Source organism: Bolinopsis microptera, chromosome 13, assembly GCF_026151205.1.
Source record: "Bolinopsis microptera isolate Bmic1 chromosome 13, MBARI_Bmic_1.0, whole genome shotgun sequence".
Lineage (NCBI taxonomy): Eukaryota > Metazoa > Ctenophora > Tentaculata > Lobata > Bolinopsidae > Bolinopsis > Bolinopsis microptera.
The window spans coordinates 1,748,149-1,764,321 of NC_087084.1; the positions used below are offsets into that span (position 1 = coordinate 1,748,149).

Here is a 16,173-nt window from a genome sequence, read left to right on the forward strand (position 1 = left end):
CTTTATCACTTTATTGAAATGATGGAAACGCCAGATCTTACCACTTCTGAACAATATAACCTACAGCAGGCTACGTGCCTGACCTACAGGCCCAACTTTTCACCCCCAAAATAACCCCTCAAAAGTACATCACCTCCAAAAGTTACAAAAACAACTACTTACTCGTCATCACAAGAATATTGTATCGGTTCCTTGCAGGAGTAGATCTCTCTTACTGGGTTCAGAACTAAATGGTCTGTTAGCTCCTCTGGTTTATTGCACAACTTCACTGTTGTGGAGAATGTGGTTAGTAATCAGAAGTCTGTGGTTTAGATTCGGAACAAGTTGGAATGCTGAATTGGATATTTGTAAATGTTGTTATTCATTAAGGTAAAATATTTATTGATTTGTGATCTGATTCTCACAGATGGGGCAATATTCGCGAGTAAGAAACTCAGAGAGCTACAATATTTCCTTTCATTTACTTTGGTAGTAAATACAGTATATATTTATATATTTATTATATGATATATATTATACTTTATTAATATATAGTAAATATAGGCAGAGGTATTGCACAAGTTTACCAAAGAGCTATACATATATCCTAACAAAATATTTCCTTGTGTTTGACTTACGCTCGCATACAGGAGCAATAGTCCAGGTCTTATCTTCCTTGCACTGCACAGTCTTGTTACCCTTGAGGTTGTAGCATTGATCACACTCGTATTCGACCGGGTCGCCACACTTGTACGTCTTCACAGCCTGGGCCTGAAGGAAGGTGAGTTTGGTATTCTGTGTTTGTAACACGACATCTGTCCGACAGCACTATTTTCTTGTGTTTGATGTGATATCTCAAAATTGGCACATAGAAACTCGCTCAAACTTACACAGATTATCCGTTCTATAACCACCATATTTAATGGAAAGTTTCAAGAAAATCGTACGGTAGGATCCGACATAAACTATTGTCCGAATAACCTATTTTGGTATCCTGTGTTTGAATTGGTTGCTTACTTTATAACGGCACCATAATTTGATACCTTTGGTAACTTAATTTCTCTTATAACACTTCGACTTTTCTTCTGCTATAAAATCATACCTTTGTTGAACCATGCTAAGTTTTTAATGTAATTTGGAAGTTGACAAAATTAAAAAATTACTTTAAGATCAGAAAATATTAAATATATGAGAATCACTTACCGCACTAAATTTAGACATAATCCCATCAATCTCCTCCACAATAAACGACAAATCCTCTCCATATCCTAGTCCAAAGTTCTCTGTAACATTAACCAGTTTGGGATAGCTGGGATGCTCGCACTGCTTGATGCCACACCCGGGCACCTCCCTCTCCCACCCCACCTCTCCTGCTGCATTCTCAGTGCAGTGGATATCAACTGCTTCCAGCTCAAAGCAAGGATCACATTTAACCGTGATATATTCACCACAGTTGTAGGAATCCTTATCAGGAGCTATCTCTGTGTTGCCAGGAACAGCTGGTTTCTGGCAGGTTTTGATAGAGCAGATTGGTTCAGGCTCACTCCAGCCCCCTCCATGCAGACACTCCGCACTGTTGGAGCCTGAGGTCCTCTGGTAGCACGTGTTGCAGGTGTACGTGACCTGGTCTCCACACAGATTGTAGTTGCTGTTAGATATCTGACCATTCTCTGGGTCCCCCCTCTTCTCACATTCGTACAGAGTACACTTGGGTACTGGTTTAGACCAGGACCTGGGGAGAATCAAGTTAGACTACAACCCGGGGAGTGGAGAAGCATCGTGTTGGACATTTTATGGGATAACGGGTCTTTACAAACAAGTGAAAACAAATTTTAGATACAGTATTATTCAGAACATTGCTGGTACTACACATGTTCGTCATTCCCCCTACATTCCCCCTACATATCCCCTACATTCCCCCTACATTCCCCCTACATTCCCCCTACATTCCCCCTACATTCCCCCTACATTTCCCCTACATTCCCCCTACATTCCCCCTACATTCCCCCTACATTCCCCCTACATTCCCCCTACATACCTATCATGGAGACACTGAGCGGACTCATCCCCCTCCAGATAATAACATTTGTCACACGCGTAGTTTACTACAGCACCACATTGTTGGGAGTCTACTGTCCCGGCTCCGTTTCTAGGTTGTCCTGGTGCTGGACACTCCTTTCCTGGGTGAGGTGCAGGTTAGAGTGATGATATCAAGTCTCCGTAGTGATTGAGCCTCTAGGATGAGGCCGGGCGGGGTTCCTTATACTCCTATAGCAGATGGTAGCAAAGAGACTTACACTAAAATGTTGTCAGTAAGACTCACAACTGATTCCTCATGAAACGAAGCTAGAAGATATTGTAAGATAAGAGATAACACGTGACTTACTGACACACGCGGGCACCTCAGCTGACCAGGTCTTATCTGACTGACACCTCACCTCCTCCTCACCCTGCAGTTCGTGACACTCCTCACACGAGAACTTGATGCTTGACCCACATGTTGTCTCCAGGGAGGTCATCATACCGTTTTCTGGCGCTTCTAGTGCTGGACACTGTTTTACTAGATAGAACCGATGTTAGAACTTATAGTGAATATGACTTATGATGACTTAGGATGACTTAGGATTAAAATGTAAAAGCAATTACCTCTTAGATATTAAGTTACAGTTGCTTGTTGGTTACAAGATTGCAGTTTGGTTGTGAGGATCACGGTACAATAGAATTACCAAAGAGTCAAGGGGACTATTTCTAGTATAGAAACCCTGTAAACTCAATTAAACACTAACTTTTGCAGGAGTAAGATTGTCCGTCCCACTTAGCCTTACTCTGCCAGGGGTTGTAGTCATCAGGTTTATTTGGCTGGCATCTGTGGGTTTCACTTCCTGATATGGTTCATTGTTTCACTAAAACAACTATAAGTCTGGTATGTAAAAAAAGTAAATGATTAACATTCCTTCTATTCACTTTTACAATTGGTCCATTAAGTGTTTCACTAAAACAGCCATAAGTCTGGTATGTAAAAACGATGTGAAAGTAATTTGACCTTGTAATTAACATTCCTTGACCCTTGTATTCACTTTTACAATCTGAGCCAAATTAAACCAAAGCAACTCCTAACCTGCATCGTATTCATAACAGTCGTCCTTGCACTGGAAAGTAACGGAATCTCCACAATCATACACTGATTTAGACGGCTTGTAAATGGCATTAGATTGGGTATCATCATTCTCCGGCTTCCGGCAACTCCTTATTTGGCAGAGAGGTCTCTCTTGTCCCCAAGTTCCGTCGGGTAAGCAAGTTCTTTTGTCTGGTCCACAAAGATAGTAGCAATCCTCACAAACCTGACGTTACGGTTTTATATAAATTGAAATTTGACGCTATTTATCACAACCGAGAAGAGGAAATAATACATGGTTGAAACATTTTGGATATATGCACTTTCGTTAAGACTTTGTCACTATATCGAATTTTGATAAAATGCTTCAATTACATATACTTCAATTACATTATTATTCGCCCAATTTAACAGATTTGTCTAGTACTTACATCTTGATCTAGTGGTGTTAATTCAAATGATTAAGATATAGAAGGATAATTTAAAATCAATTTTATAATAATAACAAAAAATGATTTATATTATTATTATTATAATAAAAATAATTTAAGATAAAATTATTAAGTTAAATCAAGCTTACAACGTCAACTTGAGACCCACACTCAGTAGGACTGTTAGATCCTGTGTCAGTTATCCAAATCTTCTTGTACTCGTCCTCCGCGCTACTCAGCTTGTCTGAAATGTGCATACTTTCATTTTGAATTTCAGTTTCACTTCTCTTTCACTTTCACATTCACTTTCACTTTCACTTTCGTTTTAATTTTAATTCAACTCCCAGTTTTATAAACTCACACTGATAGAATCCTTGTCCAGCAATATGGTTTGTTGTGAGCTCGGGGCAAGTTCGAACTGAAGGAAAAACCTATGTTAAAGAACATTCTTGAAAAGTGGTCTTAACAGGTTAAACGTATATTATTAAATGTAAAATTATTAAAATTATTAAATTTAAAATTGCAAGATTACAAAACAAGACTCACTAATAACAAAACTCGTTGTTACCAACAAGACTTACTGTTACAAGAAGGACGCTCGGAGTCCCAGTCAATAGAATTGTCATCATCCACCCTACACGTACTAGAAGGAGACCCCTCTAGATCATAACACTCGTCTCCTGCAGGATCGTTCTCTCTAAAAGGAGGGGATACGTTTAGTGGGGGGTTAGGGGGCTGGGGGGTTACAGTTAGGTGGGGGGATACGTTTAGTGGGGGGTTACAGTTAGTGGGGGGGTTACAGTTAGTGGGGGGGGGTTACAGTCAGTGGGGGGTTACAGTTAGTGGGGGGGGGGGGTTACAGTTAGTGGGGGGTTACAGTTAGTGGGGGGGGGTTACGTTTAGTGGGGGGGGGGGTTACAGTTAGGGGGTGGGGGATACGTTTAGTGGGGGTTACAGTTAGGGGGTGGGGGGTTCGAAGTACAGTTAGGGGGGTTCGAAGTACAGTTAGTGGGGGGGGGGGAGTTCGAAGTACAGTTAGGGGGTTCAACGTTTAGTTAGTGGGGGGAGGGTTCGAAGTACAGTTAGGGGGGTGGGGGGTTCGAAGTACAGTTAGGGGGTTCAACGTTTAGTTAGTGGGGGGGGAGTTCGAAGTACAGTTAGTGGGGGAGGGGTTACAGTTGGGGGGGTGGGGGGTTCGAAGTACAGTTAGGGGGGTCCAACGTTTAGTTAGTGGGGGGAGTTCGAAGTACAGTTATTGGGGAGAGGTTCGAAGTATAAATTAAATTAAAGATTTTGTTGAATAAACCATAGAGATAAACATTAGAGCATTGTAATTTTGTTCACTGATACTTTATTGTATCATTGCAACTTACCGTGTTTTGCACTGATACTCTATGGTATCATTGCAAGCAGTTCGCACATTCTTTATCTCTAGTGGATACTCCAGGGTAGGGCTCTTAGGGGTGATCACAGTATCTGAGTCTACATCTAGGAGAGTCAGTCCAGCGAGCATCCTCCTCACAGGTCACATGTGACCCATCCTCAGGGTACATGTCGTAGCAGATATCACACTCGAACTCCACTGAGTCACCACACTCTAGTCCCTGCAGGGTGTATTGTTTCATCAGATATAATCTTTATAGTAATAGTCTTACTACCATTATTCGATTCAGTAAGATCCAGCCAATCATTTTATACCAGATCTTATCGGTTTTAAGTTCTTGCTATCATTTTCGAGAACAAATCTTCCACTTAAACCACTTTTGTTACCTGAATGTAGTTCAAAAAAGGAGCATGACATGACTTACATGTGGGACAGGGGACCTGATCCAAGAAAGTGGGTATTTTTTATTCTTATCGTCATCTATATCGGGCAGTGTCGGCTCCGGACAAGTTATTACTGAAAAGTATATGTTTATCAGACATTTGATACTATGCAGTGACTCAGTGAGCATTTTGGTGATTGTCAAAAGCTATAACTTGCTACAAAAAGATTCGTTTTGTCTTACTTTTGCAGGCGTCCACCCCCTCAGTCCACCCTGCATCGTTCACTTTGTCTCCGTTACCTGGTCTACACTGGATCACCTGAATTACCATTATGTAATAGTGGGAACCTGGTAAGCAGTTTAGAGTAAAAAGTGAAAGTGAAAGGTACTTTCTCTCTCGTCACACGAAAGTTATTTTTATTATTTCTGTTTTCGATGGCAGAGCATTAAGTCAACAATCACATTCTAGTTCCAACCACAAAATCCACCAGATCACAGCCAAATCATTGCCAGTACAGGAACTGACCTGAGGTTCCGGGTTGATCTCGTGGCAGGTGGTGCAGGTGACTGTGACCTTTTCCCCACAGTTACTATGGTTACTACACTGGTTACTATGGTTACTACACAGACGAGGAACTCACCTGAGGTTCCGGGTTGATCTCGTGGCAGGTAGTGCAGGTGACAGTGACCTTCTCCTCACAGTTGTACCACTCCTTGTCTGGAGAGATGATTGTTTGGTCGTTAGGAACAGCCGGTCTCTTACAAGTCTTTTCCTGGGGGAGTCAGGTCAGTCAGCTGTTTCAAGCAATATACTGATACAATTATAAACAAGTTTATTTTTTACGCTTCATGTAATATTTTGTTATTTTTTAAACTAAATTGTAACAATAAAACTTAACGTTAATCATAAGCTCTCTCTGTACCTGACAGGCAGGAACTGATCTGTCCCACATCAGATCGAAAATGAAAGAGAAAGTGAAAGTGAAAGTGAAAGTGAAAGTGAAAGTGAAAGTGAAAGTGAAAGTGAAAGTGAAATTGAAATTGAAAGTGAAAGTGAAAGTGAAAGTGAAAGTATATGTACCTGACAGGCAGGAACTGATCTGTCCCACATCATGTCCTCGTTTCTAGGAGCAGTGCAGGTCTGAGTGTCCTGTTGGGGGACGAAGTAGCAGCAGTCCTGGGGGCTGTAGGTCACGCTCTCCAGGTAGTCGAATACAGTCCGCCCTATAGATAGGTGGTCAAATTAGGGGGTTTAAGTGTACTTCTTATCTACTTGAATCACAACCCCTCATTGTCATGACAACTATTGTCATGGGATATAAAAGAGTGGAACTTCAACCTCTATAGCCGATCTGGAGCACTAAGATTAATCCTCATCGATATTAATCCTCACCGTTAGCATTGTCCACACAGTATTGGTGTGTCTCCTCTTTCTCACACTTGGGATCACTACAGAAACTGCAACCATCCCTGTTCCTCTCGAAGTTTCCAAGGTATGAGTTCTGACAGCAGACCTCACTGAGATTCGGTGAGGAGTTACCCCCATCTTTCTCCTGACAGCAGCACTTGGAGACTTCTCTGATACAAGCCTGGGTTTCTTTGTAAACATTTACTCCTCTCAGACAGTCGTTGGAGGCTCCTGAGAGACAAAGAGATTAGCTGATTACTGAGATACGTTTCAATTCACGTTACTATGCGAGCATCATAAATTGCATGACGCATTAAGAGTACCGACTCCCTATCCTTTATTTGATCTGTTGGTAACCCTAGATATTCGAACAAAGTATAGACCCTGGAATTTTTTGAAGCAAGGGAAAATGAAAGCAAAAGTTAAAGTATCACTATATACCCTGGAACTGTTTGGAGCAGTAGTCCTGCGCGTCCTGCTGACACTGGCTATCCTCACACTCACACCCCTTCTCCACACACTGTGTACACTCCTCATCCTCAGGGTGGGTGCTCCACTCCTTGTGGTACTGAGTGTTGTACGAGGTTAGCTCGCTTCCGTCCGGGAGTTTGTAGTCGTTTGTACCTGAGAGGGAGAGGATGTGAAGGGATCAGTTATAGTTATTACACCAAATGGTCCTAAAATAAAAGATGAAACAGAAAGTGCGATACTGTCCACCCGGATTCCAAAAAAATACTGTGATACCAGTGTGATAGAAAACTTACCGTCATTATCGTAGAACCCACACAGGCCCCCAGTACTCCCGCTGTATTTAGAAAACTTGACCAGTGTCACTGTCAACCTGCTCGTCCCATCAAATGTTACCTGACGATAAAACATGATTAAAAGATTAAAGAGGTTATAAAATTATAATGTTGTAGTCCTGCAGTGAGGGTATATTAGAGGAAACTGTTTTGAGTGATATGATGATGATGCAGATTTCAATGAACTTACCTTATCGGATTTTGTTCGGGCGGACATTGCGTGAACGGACATAATATTGGGTGGTCATAATTATGGACACAAAAATATCTTTGACCGTACATACTAACCCGACTTAAATTTGGGTGGACATTACGTGGACGCTGACCCCTCCAGTGCTCACGTAATTTCCGACCAAACAAAGTTTGATAAGTTAGTACTGGTTACTATGGTTACTACACTGGTTACTATGGTTACTACACTGGTTAATATGGTTACTACACTGGTTACTATGGTTACTACACTGGTTAATATGGTTACTACACTGGTTACTATGGTTACTACACTGGTTACTACACTGGTTACTACACTGGTTACTATGGTTACTACACTGGTTACTACACTGGTTACTAAGGTGGTAAGAAAGAATAACTATTAACTAACGGAGATCTCCTCCTCGCATCCCTTCTTCACACTGGTTACTATGGTTACTACACTGGTTACTATGGTTACTACACTGGTTACTATGGTTACTACACTGGTCACTATGGTTACTACACTGGTTACTAAGGTAATAAGAAAGAATAACTAACGGAGATCTCCTCCTCGCCTCCCCTCTTTAGGGATATAACAACGAGCGGCTCCCTTGGTTCCGTGTCCTGTAGCACGTGTTTAATAGACATGTCAGCACTATCGTGATCTATCTCTGCGGATTTAGTGTTCTGTTAAGTTAAGTTGTTACCTAATCTGTAACCTCTTTCAAAATTCTAAAAAATATTCAGATACGAAAAAGATACAAAAAATAAATAAATAAAAAATAAGCTAACCATCTCTGATCATCTTGTGGCTGTTGACAATAACGACTGGCTCGGGCAGCAAAGTGACAATGTTATCTTGCCATTTGATTCTGTACGCTCCCAAAGTGCACTTATGATAGTATCCTGAGTAGGGGAACTTTGTTATTCTCGTTCTGTTGAAAATCATACAATTTATATATAAATTGTATATATTATATTAAATCATACTCACAGTGTAGTAATTAGTTCTGTCGACTGTGGATTGTCAAATGTAAAGATCACAAATAACATACCAAGATCGCAACCAAACTATAAGCAACTGCACCAGCATAGAATAATGAACCTACTGTACCTTCAATACTGACATCATTATCCTCTGACTTGAAGAGATGGAAGCCACACTTTTCTACCTTTTGTTGGAATAGGGGCACATTGTTGCCATCAAATGTGGTTACTTTGGAGTTGTTACAGGCAGAGGTGTAGGACACACAAGTGGGGGGTGTTTCGTTCTTGTAGTCTGGCGGGGTTATTACACTGGTTACTATGGTTACTGCACTGGTTACTATGGTTACTACACTGGTTACTACACTAATAGGTGTAACAAAAAACACCCAGAATCCCGAATATGTTAAACCTTTAAACGTTAATGTACACTAGAGACTTACAGCCGCAGGCGTGATAGAGCAGCTTGCGAGGAGTTTGCGCCTTGAGAGTAGTCAGTCTGAACTCTCCATTGTCAGTAGGGAGAGTCAGGGGCACTATTGTAGCGCCGTTAACTAACATTGACTTCTGCACTTCCAGGTCCACCCTGGTCAGACTATGGTTACTACACTGGTTACTATTGTTACTACACTAGTTACTAAGGTTGTACTATTGTAGCACCGTTAACTAACATTGACTTCTGCACTTCTAGGTTCACCCTGGTCAGACAGTATGTTGTTAATGATAATTAACAATGAAAAAGCCTCCCTACGTTGAAAAAGCCAGAACTCCCAATTGAAACGTCACCGTTCTCAGGAGATGAACTATCTACAGCTCTCAAGCAGACAAAGGACACGTACGGTCATGACGGAATTCCTTCTCTGCTGTACAAGTGTGTTGACTTGGACACTACTTTACTATCTCTGTTCAACAACATGCTAGCTACTGGTAAAGCCCCGGAAGAGCTTCTTGTCACTGCCATTCTTCCTATACCCAAAGGAGCTAAAAAGTTCTGTCCTGAAAATAGCAGAGGCATCTCCATCCTCCCTGTTGCCACGAAAATCTACAACAGGCTGCTTCTAAACCGAATCAGGAGCCACATAGAACCTCGCCTCCGATACAACCAGAATGGTTTCCGGCCTGGAAGAGGGACTCGTGAACAGATTCTGGCTCTTAGACGTATCATCGAAGAGGTTGTGAACTTCCAGCTTCCTTGTGTCATCTCCTTTATTGACTTCTCAAAGGCCTTTGACTGCATCTTCAGATCGCATCTTCCCGACATCCTGGCTTCTTACGGCTTTCCTAAAAAAATCATAAAAGCCATTATGTCACTCTACATCAACACCAAGGCTAAAATCATGACCCCTGAAGGTATAACCTTAGAATTCCTTACCAACCTCGGAATTCTCCAGGGCGATGTTCTTGCACCTCTCATTTTTATCATCGTCCTGGATTTCATACTAAGACTAGCAATAGGGCCACGTGATGGGTTTAAAGTTGGAAGTAACTACATTGCTGATTTGGACTTCGCCGATGACCTAGCAACAATTACTGACAGCTTCAGCGAAAATGGCCGCCTTTGCCAAAGCATTTCTGACATAGCAGCCCGTTATGGTCTCCTTATTAACATCGGAAAGACCAAATACATGTCCTATAACATCCCGCGACCTGTCAACTCAGACGATAGAGTCTTTATTAACGGCAACCCTTTAGAAGAAGTTCGTGACTTTAAGTACCTAGGATCCTTTATAGCCTCAACAAGCAGAGACATCAATGTCAGGAAAGGCCTCGCATGGAAAGCTTTACAGAGTCTAGATGCTTTTTGGAAATCTAATATGTCCAGGAAGATCAAGACTAAGATTTTTCGAACTGCAGTAGAACCTGTTCTGCTGTATGGTGCAGAAACCTGGACTCTTAAAAAGGCTGATATCAGAGCACTAGACGGTGTTTATACTAGAATGCTACGAAGGGTCTTTGGTATCTCATGGAAATCACATACACCTAACTCCGTTCTTTACGGAAAGATTCCATCGGTGACAGATACTATAAAGACACGAAGACTTCGTTTTGCAGGACATGTCTACCGTCTACAGGACCAACCTGCTCAACAACTCCTTTTCTGGCAACCATCCTATGGCCAGCGTTATCGAGGACGACCACATAAGACCTTCCCGGACGTCCTACTTGAAGACACTGGAATGGAACCTGACCAGCTGCGTTTACTCATGTGTGATAGGGATAAATGGAGAGAAGCGTTGACACGAAACTCGTTCCAGATTTCATCTGGATCGATCTAGGCAGGACGTTGAGCAGGTGCATATTTCAAAATTTTGACGTTAAAAGTTTGACGTTAAAAAATGTTGACGTTAAAATTAAATAAATATTAAAACTAAGTACTTGCTGTTTTGCCTAAGACTCTCAGCTATAACTCCAGCAGCCAGGGCAGCAGCACACAGTGAACCACTGCATGAGGATTTAGCTGTGGTGTCTGTGAAACCTGTGGGGTTAGTTTGTGTCACGTGGTGTGGGTACTCAGGTCTGATTGGTTAGTTTGTGCCACGTGGTGCGAATACTGTGTTTTGATTGGTTTGTTCTACGAGAATGAAATCCTTTTTTTCTTCAGATGAAATGTCTAAATAAAAACCTGCAGCTGGAATATCAGCTCCGGGGGCGAATAGGTCCACACACTCCCCAATGTTAGAGACTGTAGCGTCGTTTTCATCTGTAGCTCCCACTGTAACTACCCCATTTAGTGCTGTTCCTCCCTGGGCACAAAACTTACGTAAATGAAAGTACACTGGTTACTATGGTTACTACACTGGTTACTATAATGGTTACTATAAAGTGTACCTGAGCGGAGGCGGGGTTGGAACTGGTTACTATGGTTACTACACTGGTTACTATGGTTACTATATAGTGTACCTGAGCGGAGGCGGGGGTGGAACTGGTTACTATGGTTACTACACTGGTTACTATGGTTACTATATAGTGTACCTGAGCGGAGGTGGGGTGGAACTGGTTACTATGGTTACTACACTGGTTACTATGGTTACTATATAGTGTACCTGAGCGGAGGCGGGGGTGGAACTGGTTACTATGGTTACTACATTGGTTACTATGGTTACTATATAGTGTACCTGAGCGGAGGCGGGGGTGGAACTAGTTACTATGGTTACTACACTGGTTACTATGGTTACTATAAAGTGTACCTGAGCGGATGTGGGGGTGGAACTGGTTACTATGGTTACTACACTGGTTACTATGGTTACTATATAGTGTACCTGAGCGGAGGCGGGGGTGGAATGACAAGAGTCCAGATCCTCATCGTCACCAGCTCCAGCGACCACTAACACTCCAGAGTTAGAGCCGTAGTTCAGCTCAGTCAGGCTCACTGGGAGGGAGGAGGGTAAATACTTATATATAATTATAGAGGATAACATTTTAAGCATAACTGGTGGAGTAGTAGCGCATTTGATGAATTAATTAGATTAGGATTTTAGGTTTAATTTAATTAAGTAAATTAAGTAAATTAGGTTCTCACCTATCTTAGAGTTGATGTCTTTATGAACCCGGTGAATGGTAAAGCCAGCTAGCACCACAGAACGCCTATCTGACTTCAATATACTCTCTGTGGAGGGTAGGTTTGTTATAGAAACATTATAATAGGGGTAGTGTGGGAAACAAAACCACGATATACTGTCTTTGCGTACAATCCTCCTTAGAAACAAAATCACGATACTGTCTTTGCGTACAATCCTCCATAGGAACAAAACCACGATATTATCTTTGCGTACAATCCTCCATAGAAAAAAAAACCACGATACTATCTTTGCGTACAATCCTCCATAGAAAAAAAACCACGATACTATCTTTGCGTACAATCCTCCTTAGAAATTAAAGTTTAACGCCATCGCAAAATTTTCTCGTTCATGATCAGATCAGTAATGAAATCGGTCATGAATAACAGATCAGCACGTGATAACAACCACGTGACAACCACGTGACAACCACGTGACAACCACGTGACAACCACGTGACAACCACGTGACAACCACGTGACAACCACGTGACAACCACGTGACAACCACGTGACAACCACGTGACAACCACGTGACAACCCCCATGACAACCACGTGACAACACCGTGACAACCCCCATGACAACCACGTGACAACCCCCATGACAACCACGTGACAACCCCCATTAAACGGAACCTCCGTGATAATTACCCTCGATATAAGAGATTCCTCGGAGGATGCTGGCTGCATCAGTGTTCCCATCACAGTCTATAATCTTGACTCCGATGAGTCTAGCGTTCCTTGCGACCCCCATTGTGCGACCTCCCACTAGTGAGGCTAGTACCGTGCCTGCAGAGAGGAAGATGAGGGGTAAGGGGTAAGAGGAGGTGAGGGATGAGGGTTGAGGGATGAGGGTTGAGGGATGAGGGGTAAGGGGTGAGGGGTGAGGGGTGAGGGGTGAGGGGTGAGGGGTGAGGGGTGAGGGGTGAGGGGTGAGGGGTGAGGGGTGAGGGGTGAGGGGTGAGGGGTGAGGGGTGAGGGGTGAGGGGTAAGGGGTGAGGGGTGAGGGGTGAGGGGTGAGGGGTGAGGGGTGAGGGGTGAGGGGTGAGGGGTGAGGGGTGAGGGGTGAGGGGTAAGGGGTGAGGGGTGAGGGGTAAGGGGTGAGGGGTGAGGGGTGAGGGGTGAGGGGTGAGGGGTGAGGGGTGAGGGGTGAGGGGTGAGGGGTGAGGGGTGAGGGGTGAGGGGTGAGAGGTGAGGGGTGAGGGGTGAGGGGTGAGGGGTGAGGGGTGAGGGGTGAGGGGTGAGGGGTGAGGGGTGAGGGGTGAGGGGTGAGGGGTGAGGGGTGAGGGGTGAGGGGTGAGGGGTGAGGGGTGAGGGGTGAGGGGTGAGGGGTGAGGGGTGAGGGGTGAGGGGTGAGGGGTGAGGGGTGAGGGGTGAGGGGTGAGGGGTGAGGGGTGAGGGGTTAATCTATATAACTAGTTTATTGTGCAATTAAACATTGCTTTGGACTGTCATGTTAGGTTTAAGATAATTTGTTTCAACATATTAGAAGTTGACAAAAAAGTTGAATTATTCAGCCAACCACCGGCTGTAATTTTTACACTGCATTTGTCTAGATTAGATTATTTCCAGGTTTATTATGATCCTTATCAAATTATCCTTTCTATCGCGTTCGATAACTAGAGTAAGTGACAGTAAAACTTGTATCACGTGACAGTAAAACTGGTATCACGTGACAGTAAAACTTGTATCACGTGACAGTAAAACTTGTATCACGTGACAGTAAAACTTGTATCACGTGACAGTAAAACTAACCTGACCCCTCACAGTCCGTTTTGTCTCCGTACGCAGAGAACCCGTTACTCGCTCTACTCTCAAACTCTGAGTGGTCTACTTTTATACCCGAACCTGGGGAGAAGGGTTGTTCTGATTGGTTGGTTTGTGTCACGTGGTGTGAATACCGTGTTCTGATTAGGTGATTTGTGTCACGTTGTGTGAATACTGTGTTCTGATTGGTTGGTTTGTGTCACGTGGTGTGAATACTGTGTTCTGATCGTTTTTTGTGTCTTGTGGTGTGAATACTGTGTTCTGATCGGTTGGTTTGTGTCACGTGGTGTAAATACTGTGTTTTGTTTGTGTCATGTGGTGTGAATACTGTATTCTGATCGATTTGTTTGTGTCATGTGGTGTGAATACTGTCTTCTGATTGGTTGGTCTGTGTCACGTGATGTGAATACTGTGTTTTGTTTGTGTCATGTGGTGGCAATACTTACCGAGAATGTAAACGTCCACATCAGCGTTATCTTTATAACTCCCGTCCAAAACTCCGCTCTGCTGGTTCAGTCTGTCCAGGTTCCAGGGAGCTGACCTCTTCAGAATCCTAGATATAATAATTAACATTATGAGAAATAATATATCCTGATATAATCATTAATATTATGAGAAATATTAGTGAAAGAAGAAATTATGATATTTCCGATCAATGTTGAACCCGGAAACAATCACGACTCAATGTGTAAAGCGTCATAGTACAAAAAACACTTAAAGAAGTTGCTTACCGTCCGCCGGTTATCTTTGAAATGGTGCTTGTTGCCATGGTTTCCATTTCATCGATGTAATCTAACAACTCATCTTGTTGCAACAACTGAAATATTTCGTAAACGTCAAAGTAGTTTCTTCAAGAAAATATTAAAAACGACAGGGTAAAAAATGTAATCAGAAATTAAACACAAAATAAACACAAAATTAAAAAACTGCGGAACTCACATGAACGCTATCTTTCTTGGAGATGCCGTGACAGAAAAGCTTTAAAGAGCTTGTAGGACTCGTACACTTCTCGCTCAGCTCGGGTACTCTGTTTAATAGGCTCCACGCGGCCTGGGGTGGGGGTGGAAGTGGTACACGCCAATAACGCACAAAATAACTATAAGCTAGTTGCTGACAGTGACAACCAGATGAGCAGGTTTTATGATCGTGGCCACAGATTTCTTTAAACTTGGTCTATAAAAAAGTGTCGAACTTCCCAAAATCCTACCTAGTACTTGACTTTACTAACCTCTAAAGATTTAGCTTTCAGCTGATAATTGCCCTTGTCTGATTTGTTTTTGAAGGGCACGACTGATAGAGATCCGATTATCAGAGAGCAGATCAAAATAAGATTATACATTTCTCTTCTCACAAAGTTACAAATCACATCTGAACTTTAGAGTGGATGTTAGAGTGTTTAGCTATACAGATCAGACGTTACATCTGGTTACCTGGTTACCTGGTTACCTGGTTACCTGGTTACCTGGTTACCTGGTTACAAATCACATCTAAACTTTAGAGTGGGTGTTAGAGTGTTTAGTTATACAGATCAGAAGTTACATCTGGTTACCTGGTTACCTGGTTACCTGGTTACCTGGTTACCTGGTTACCTGGTTACCTGGTTACCTGGTTACCTGGTTACCTGGTTACCTGGTTACCTGGTTACCTGGTTACCTGGTTACCTGGTTACCTGGTTACCTGGTTACCAGGTTACCTGGTTACCTGGTTACCTGGTTACCTGGTTACCTGGTTACCTGGTTACCTGGTTACCTGGTTACAAATCACATCTAAACTTTAGAGTGGATGTTAGAGTGTTTAGCTATACAGATCAAATGTTGAAAGGTTAAATGGAGAGATACCTAAACTAACTGAGCTTCATCTCGGTGAACAAATAACAATACTTTGTGCCGTAAAACAACAGGCCAGCATAGTTAAGACTGACAAGGCATCTACCAAGATACATCATCTACCAAGCTAAATCTGCGATAAGACCATGCTTCTTAACGAGGAAGAGCATCATTAAATATTAAAATCGCGCGCTCAACAGATGAAAAGTCCATTACTAGTGAGATGAACAGTCCACTACTAGTGAGATGAACAGTCCACTACTAGTGAGATGAACAGTCCACTACTAGTGAGATGAACAGTCCACTACTAGTGAGATGAACAGTCCACTACTAGTGAGATGAACA

The 16,173-nt window shown here is 42.7% G+C and overlaps 2 protein-coding genes across 3 annotated transcripts in view; both read right to left on the reverse strand.

The window, feature by feature from the left end:
- LOC134825527 (sushi, von Willebrand factor type A, EGF and pentraxin domain-containing protein 1-like) overlaps positions 1-5,123 on the reverse strand; it is a 26,719-nt gene extending 21,596 nt beyond the window's left edge. For both annotated transcript variants that reach the window (XM_063837758.1, XM_063837757.1), the window contains exons 1-11: positions 4,899-5,123; positions 4,107-4,222; positions 3,887-3,943; positions 3,675-3,769; positions 3,098-3,320; positions 2,766-2,861; positions 2,366-2,539; positions 2,018-2,159; positions 1,183-1,711; positions 618-750; positions 163-268 (exon numbers count right to left, since the gene is read on the reverse strand). In XM_063837758.1, coding sequence (XP_063693828.1) covers positions 163-268; positions 618-750; positions 1,183-1,711; positions 2,018-2,159; positions 2,366-2,539; positions 2,766-2,861; positions 3,098-3,320; positions 3,675-3,769; positions 3,887-3,943; positions 4,107-4,222; positions 4,899-5,038 — 1,811 coding nt within the window. In that variant the 5' untranslated portion in view covers positions 5,039-5,123. The remainder of the gene's footprint in view (positions 1-162; positions 269-617; positions 751-1,182; positions 1,712-2,017; positions 2,160-2,365; positions 2,540-2,765; positions 2,862-3,097; positions 3,321-3,674; positions 3,770-3,886; positions 3,944-4,106; positions 4,223-4,898) is intronic.
- LOC134825437 (uncharacterized) lies at positions 5,113-15,371 on the reverse strand. The gene is made up of 21 exons (XM_063837613.1): positions 15,231-15,371; positions 14,942-15,052; positions 14,734-14,819; positions 14,449-14,555; positions 13,991-14,083; positions 12,887-13,024; positions 12,199-12,285; positions 11,939-12,048; positions 11,302-11,422; positions 11,055-11,154; positions 9,122-9,264; positions 8,809-8,973; positions 8,487-8,600; positions 8,253-8,365; positions 7,464-7,563; positions 7,141-7,323; positions 6,685-6,930; positions 6,370-6,515; positions 5,933-6,064; positions 5,535-5,610; positions 5,113-5,129 (listed from the first exon to the last, which is right to left on the reverse strand). Exons 1-21 carry the CDS (start codon positions 15,339-15,341, stop codon positions 5,113-5,115), a joined length of 2,499 nt encoding a protein of 832 aa, XP_063693683.1. The 5' UTR covers positions 15,342-15,371.
- Positions 15,372-16,173: the final 802 nt, after the last annotated feature.

What these genes read in the sequence shown, in the direction of transcription:
- LOC134825437 (XM_063837613.1), bottom strand. Translation starts at nt 15,341, where the DNA reads ATGTATAATCTTATTTTGATCTGCTCTCTGATAATCGGATCTCTATCA. An exon ending in AGTCTTAGGCAAAACAGCAA is followed by an intron (nt 9,265 to 11,054) that starts GTACTTAGTTTT and finishes TAGTCTGACCAG; the next exon opens with GGTGGACCTGGAAGTGCAGA. An exon ending in CCACAAGATGATCAGAGATG is followed by an intron (nt 8,366 to 8,486) that starts GTTAGCTTATTT and finishes CTAAATCCGCAG; the next exon opens with AGATAGATCACGATAGTGCT.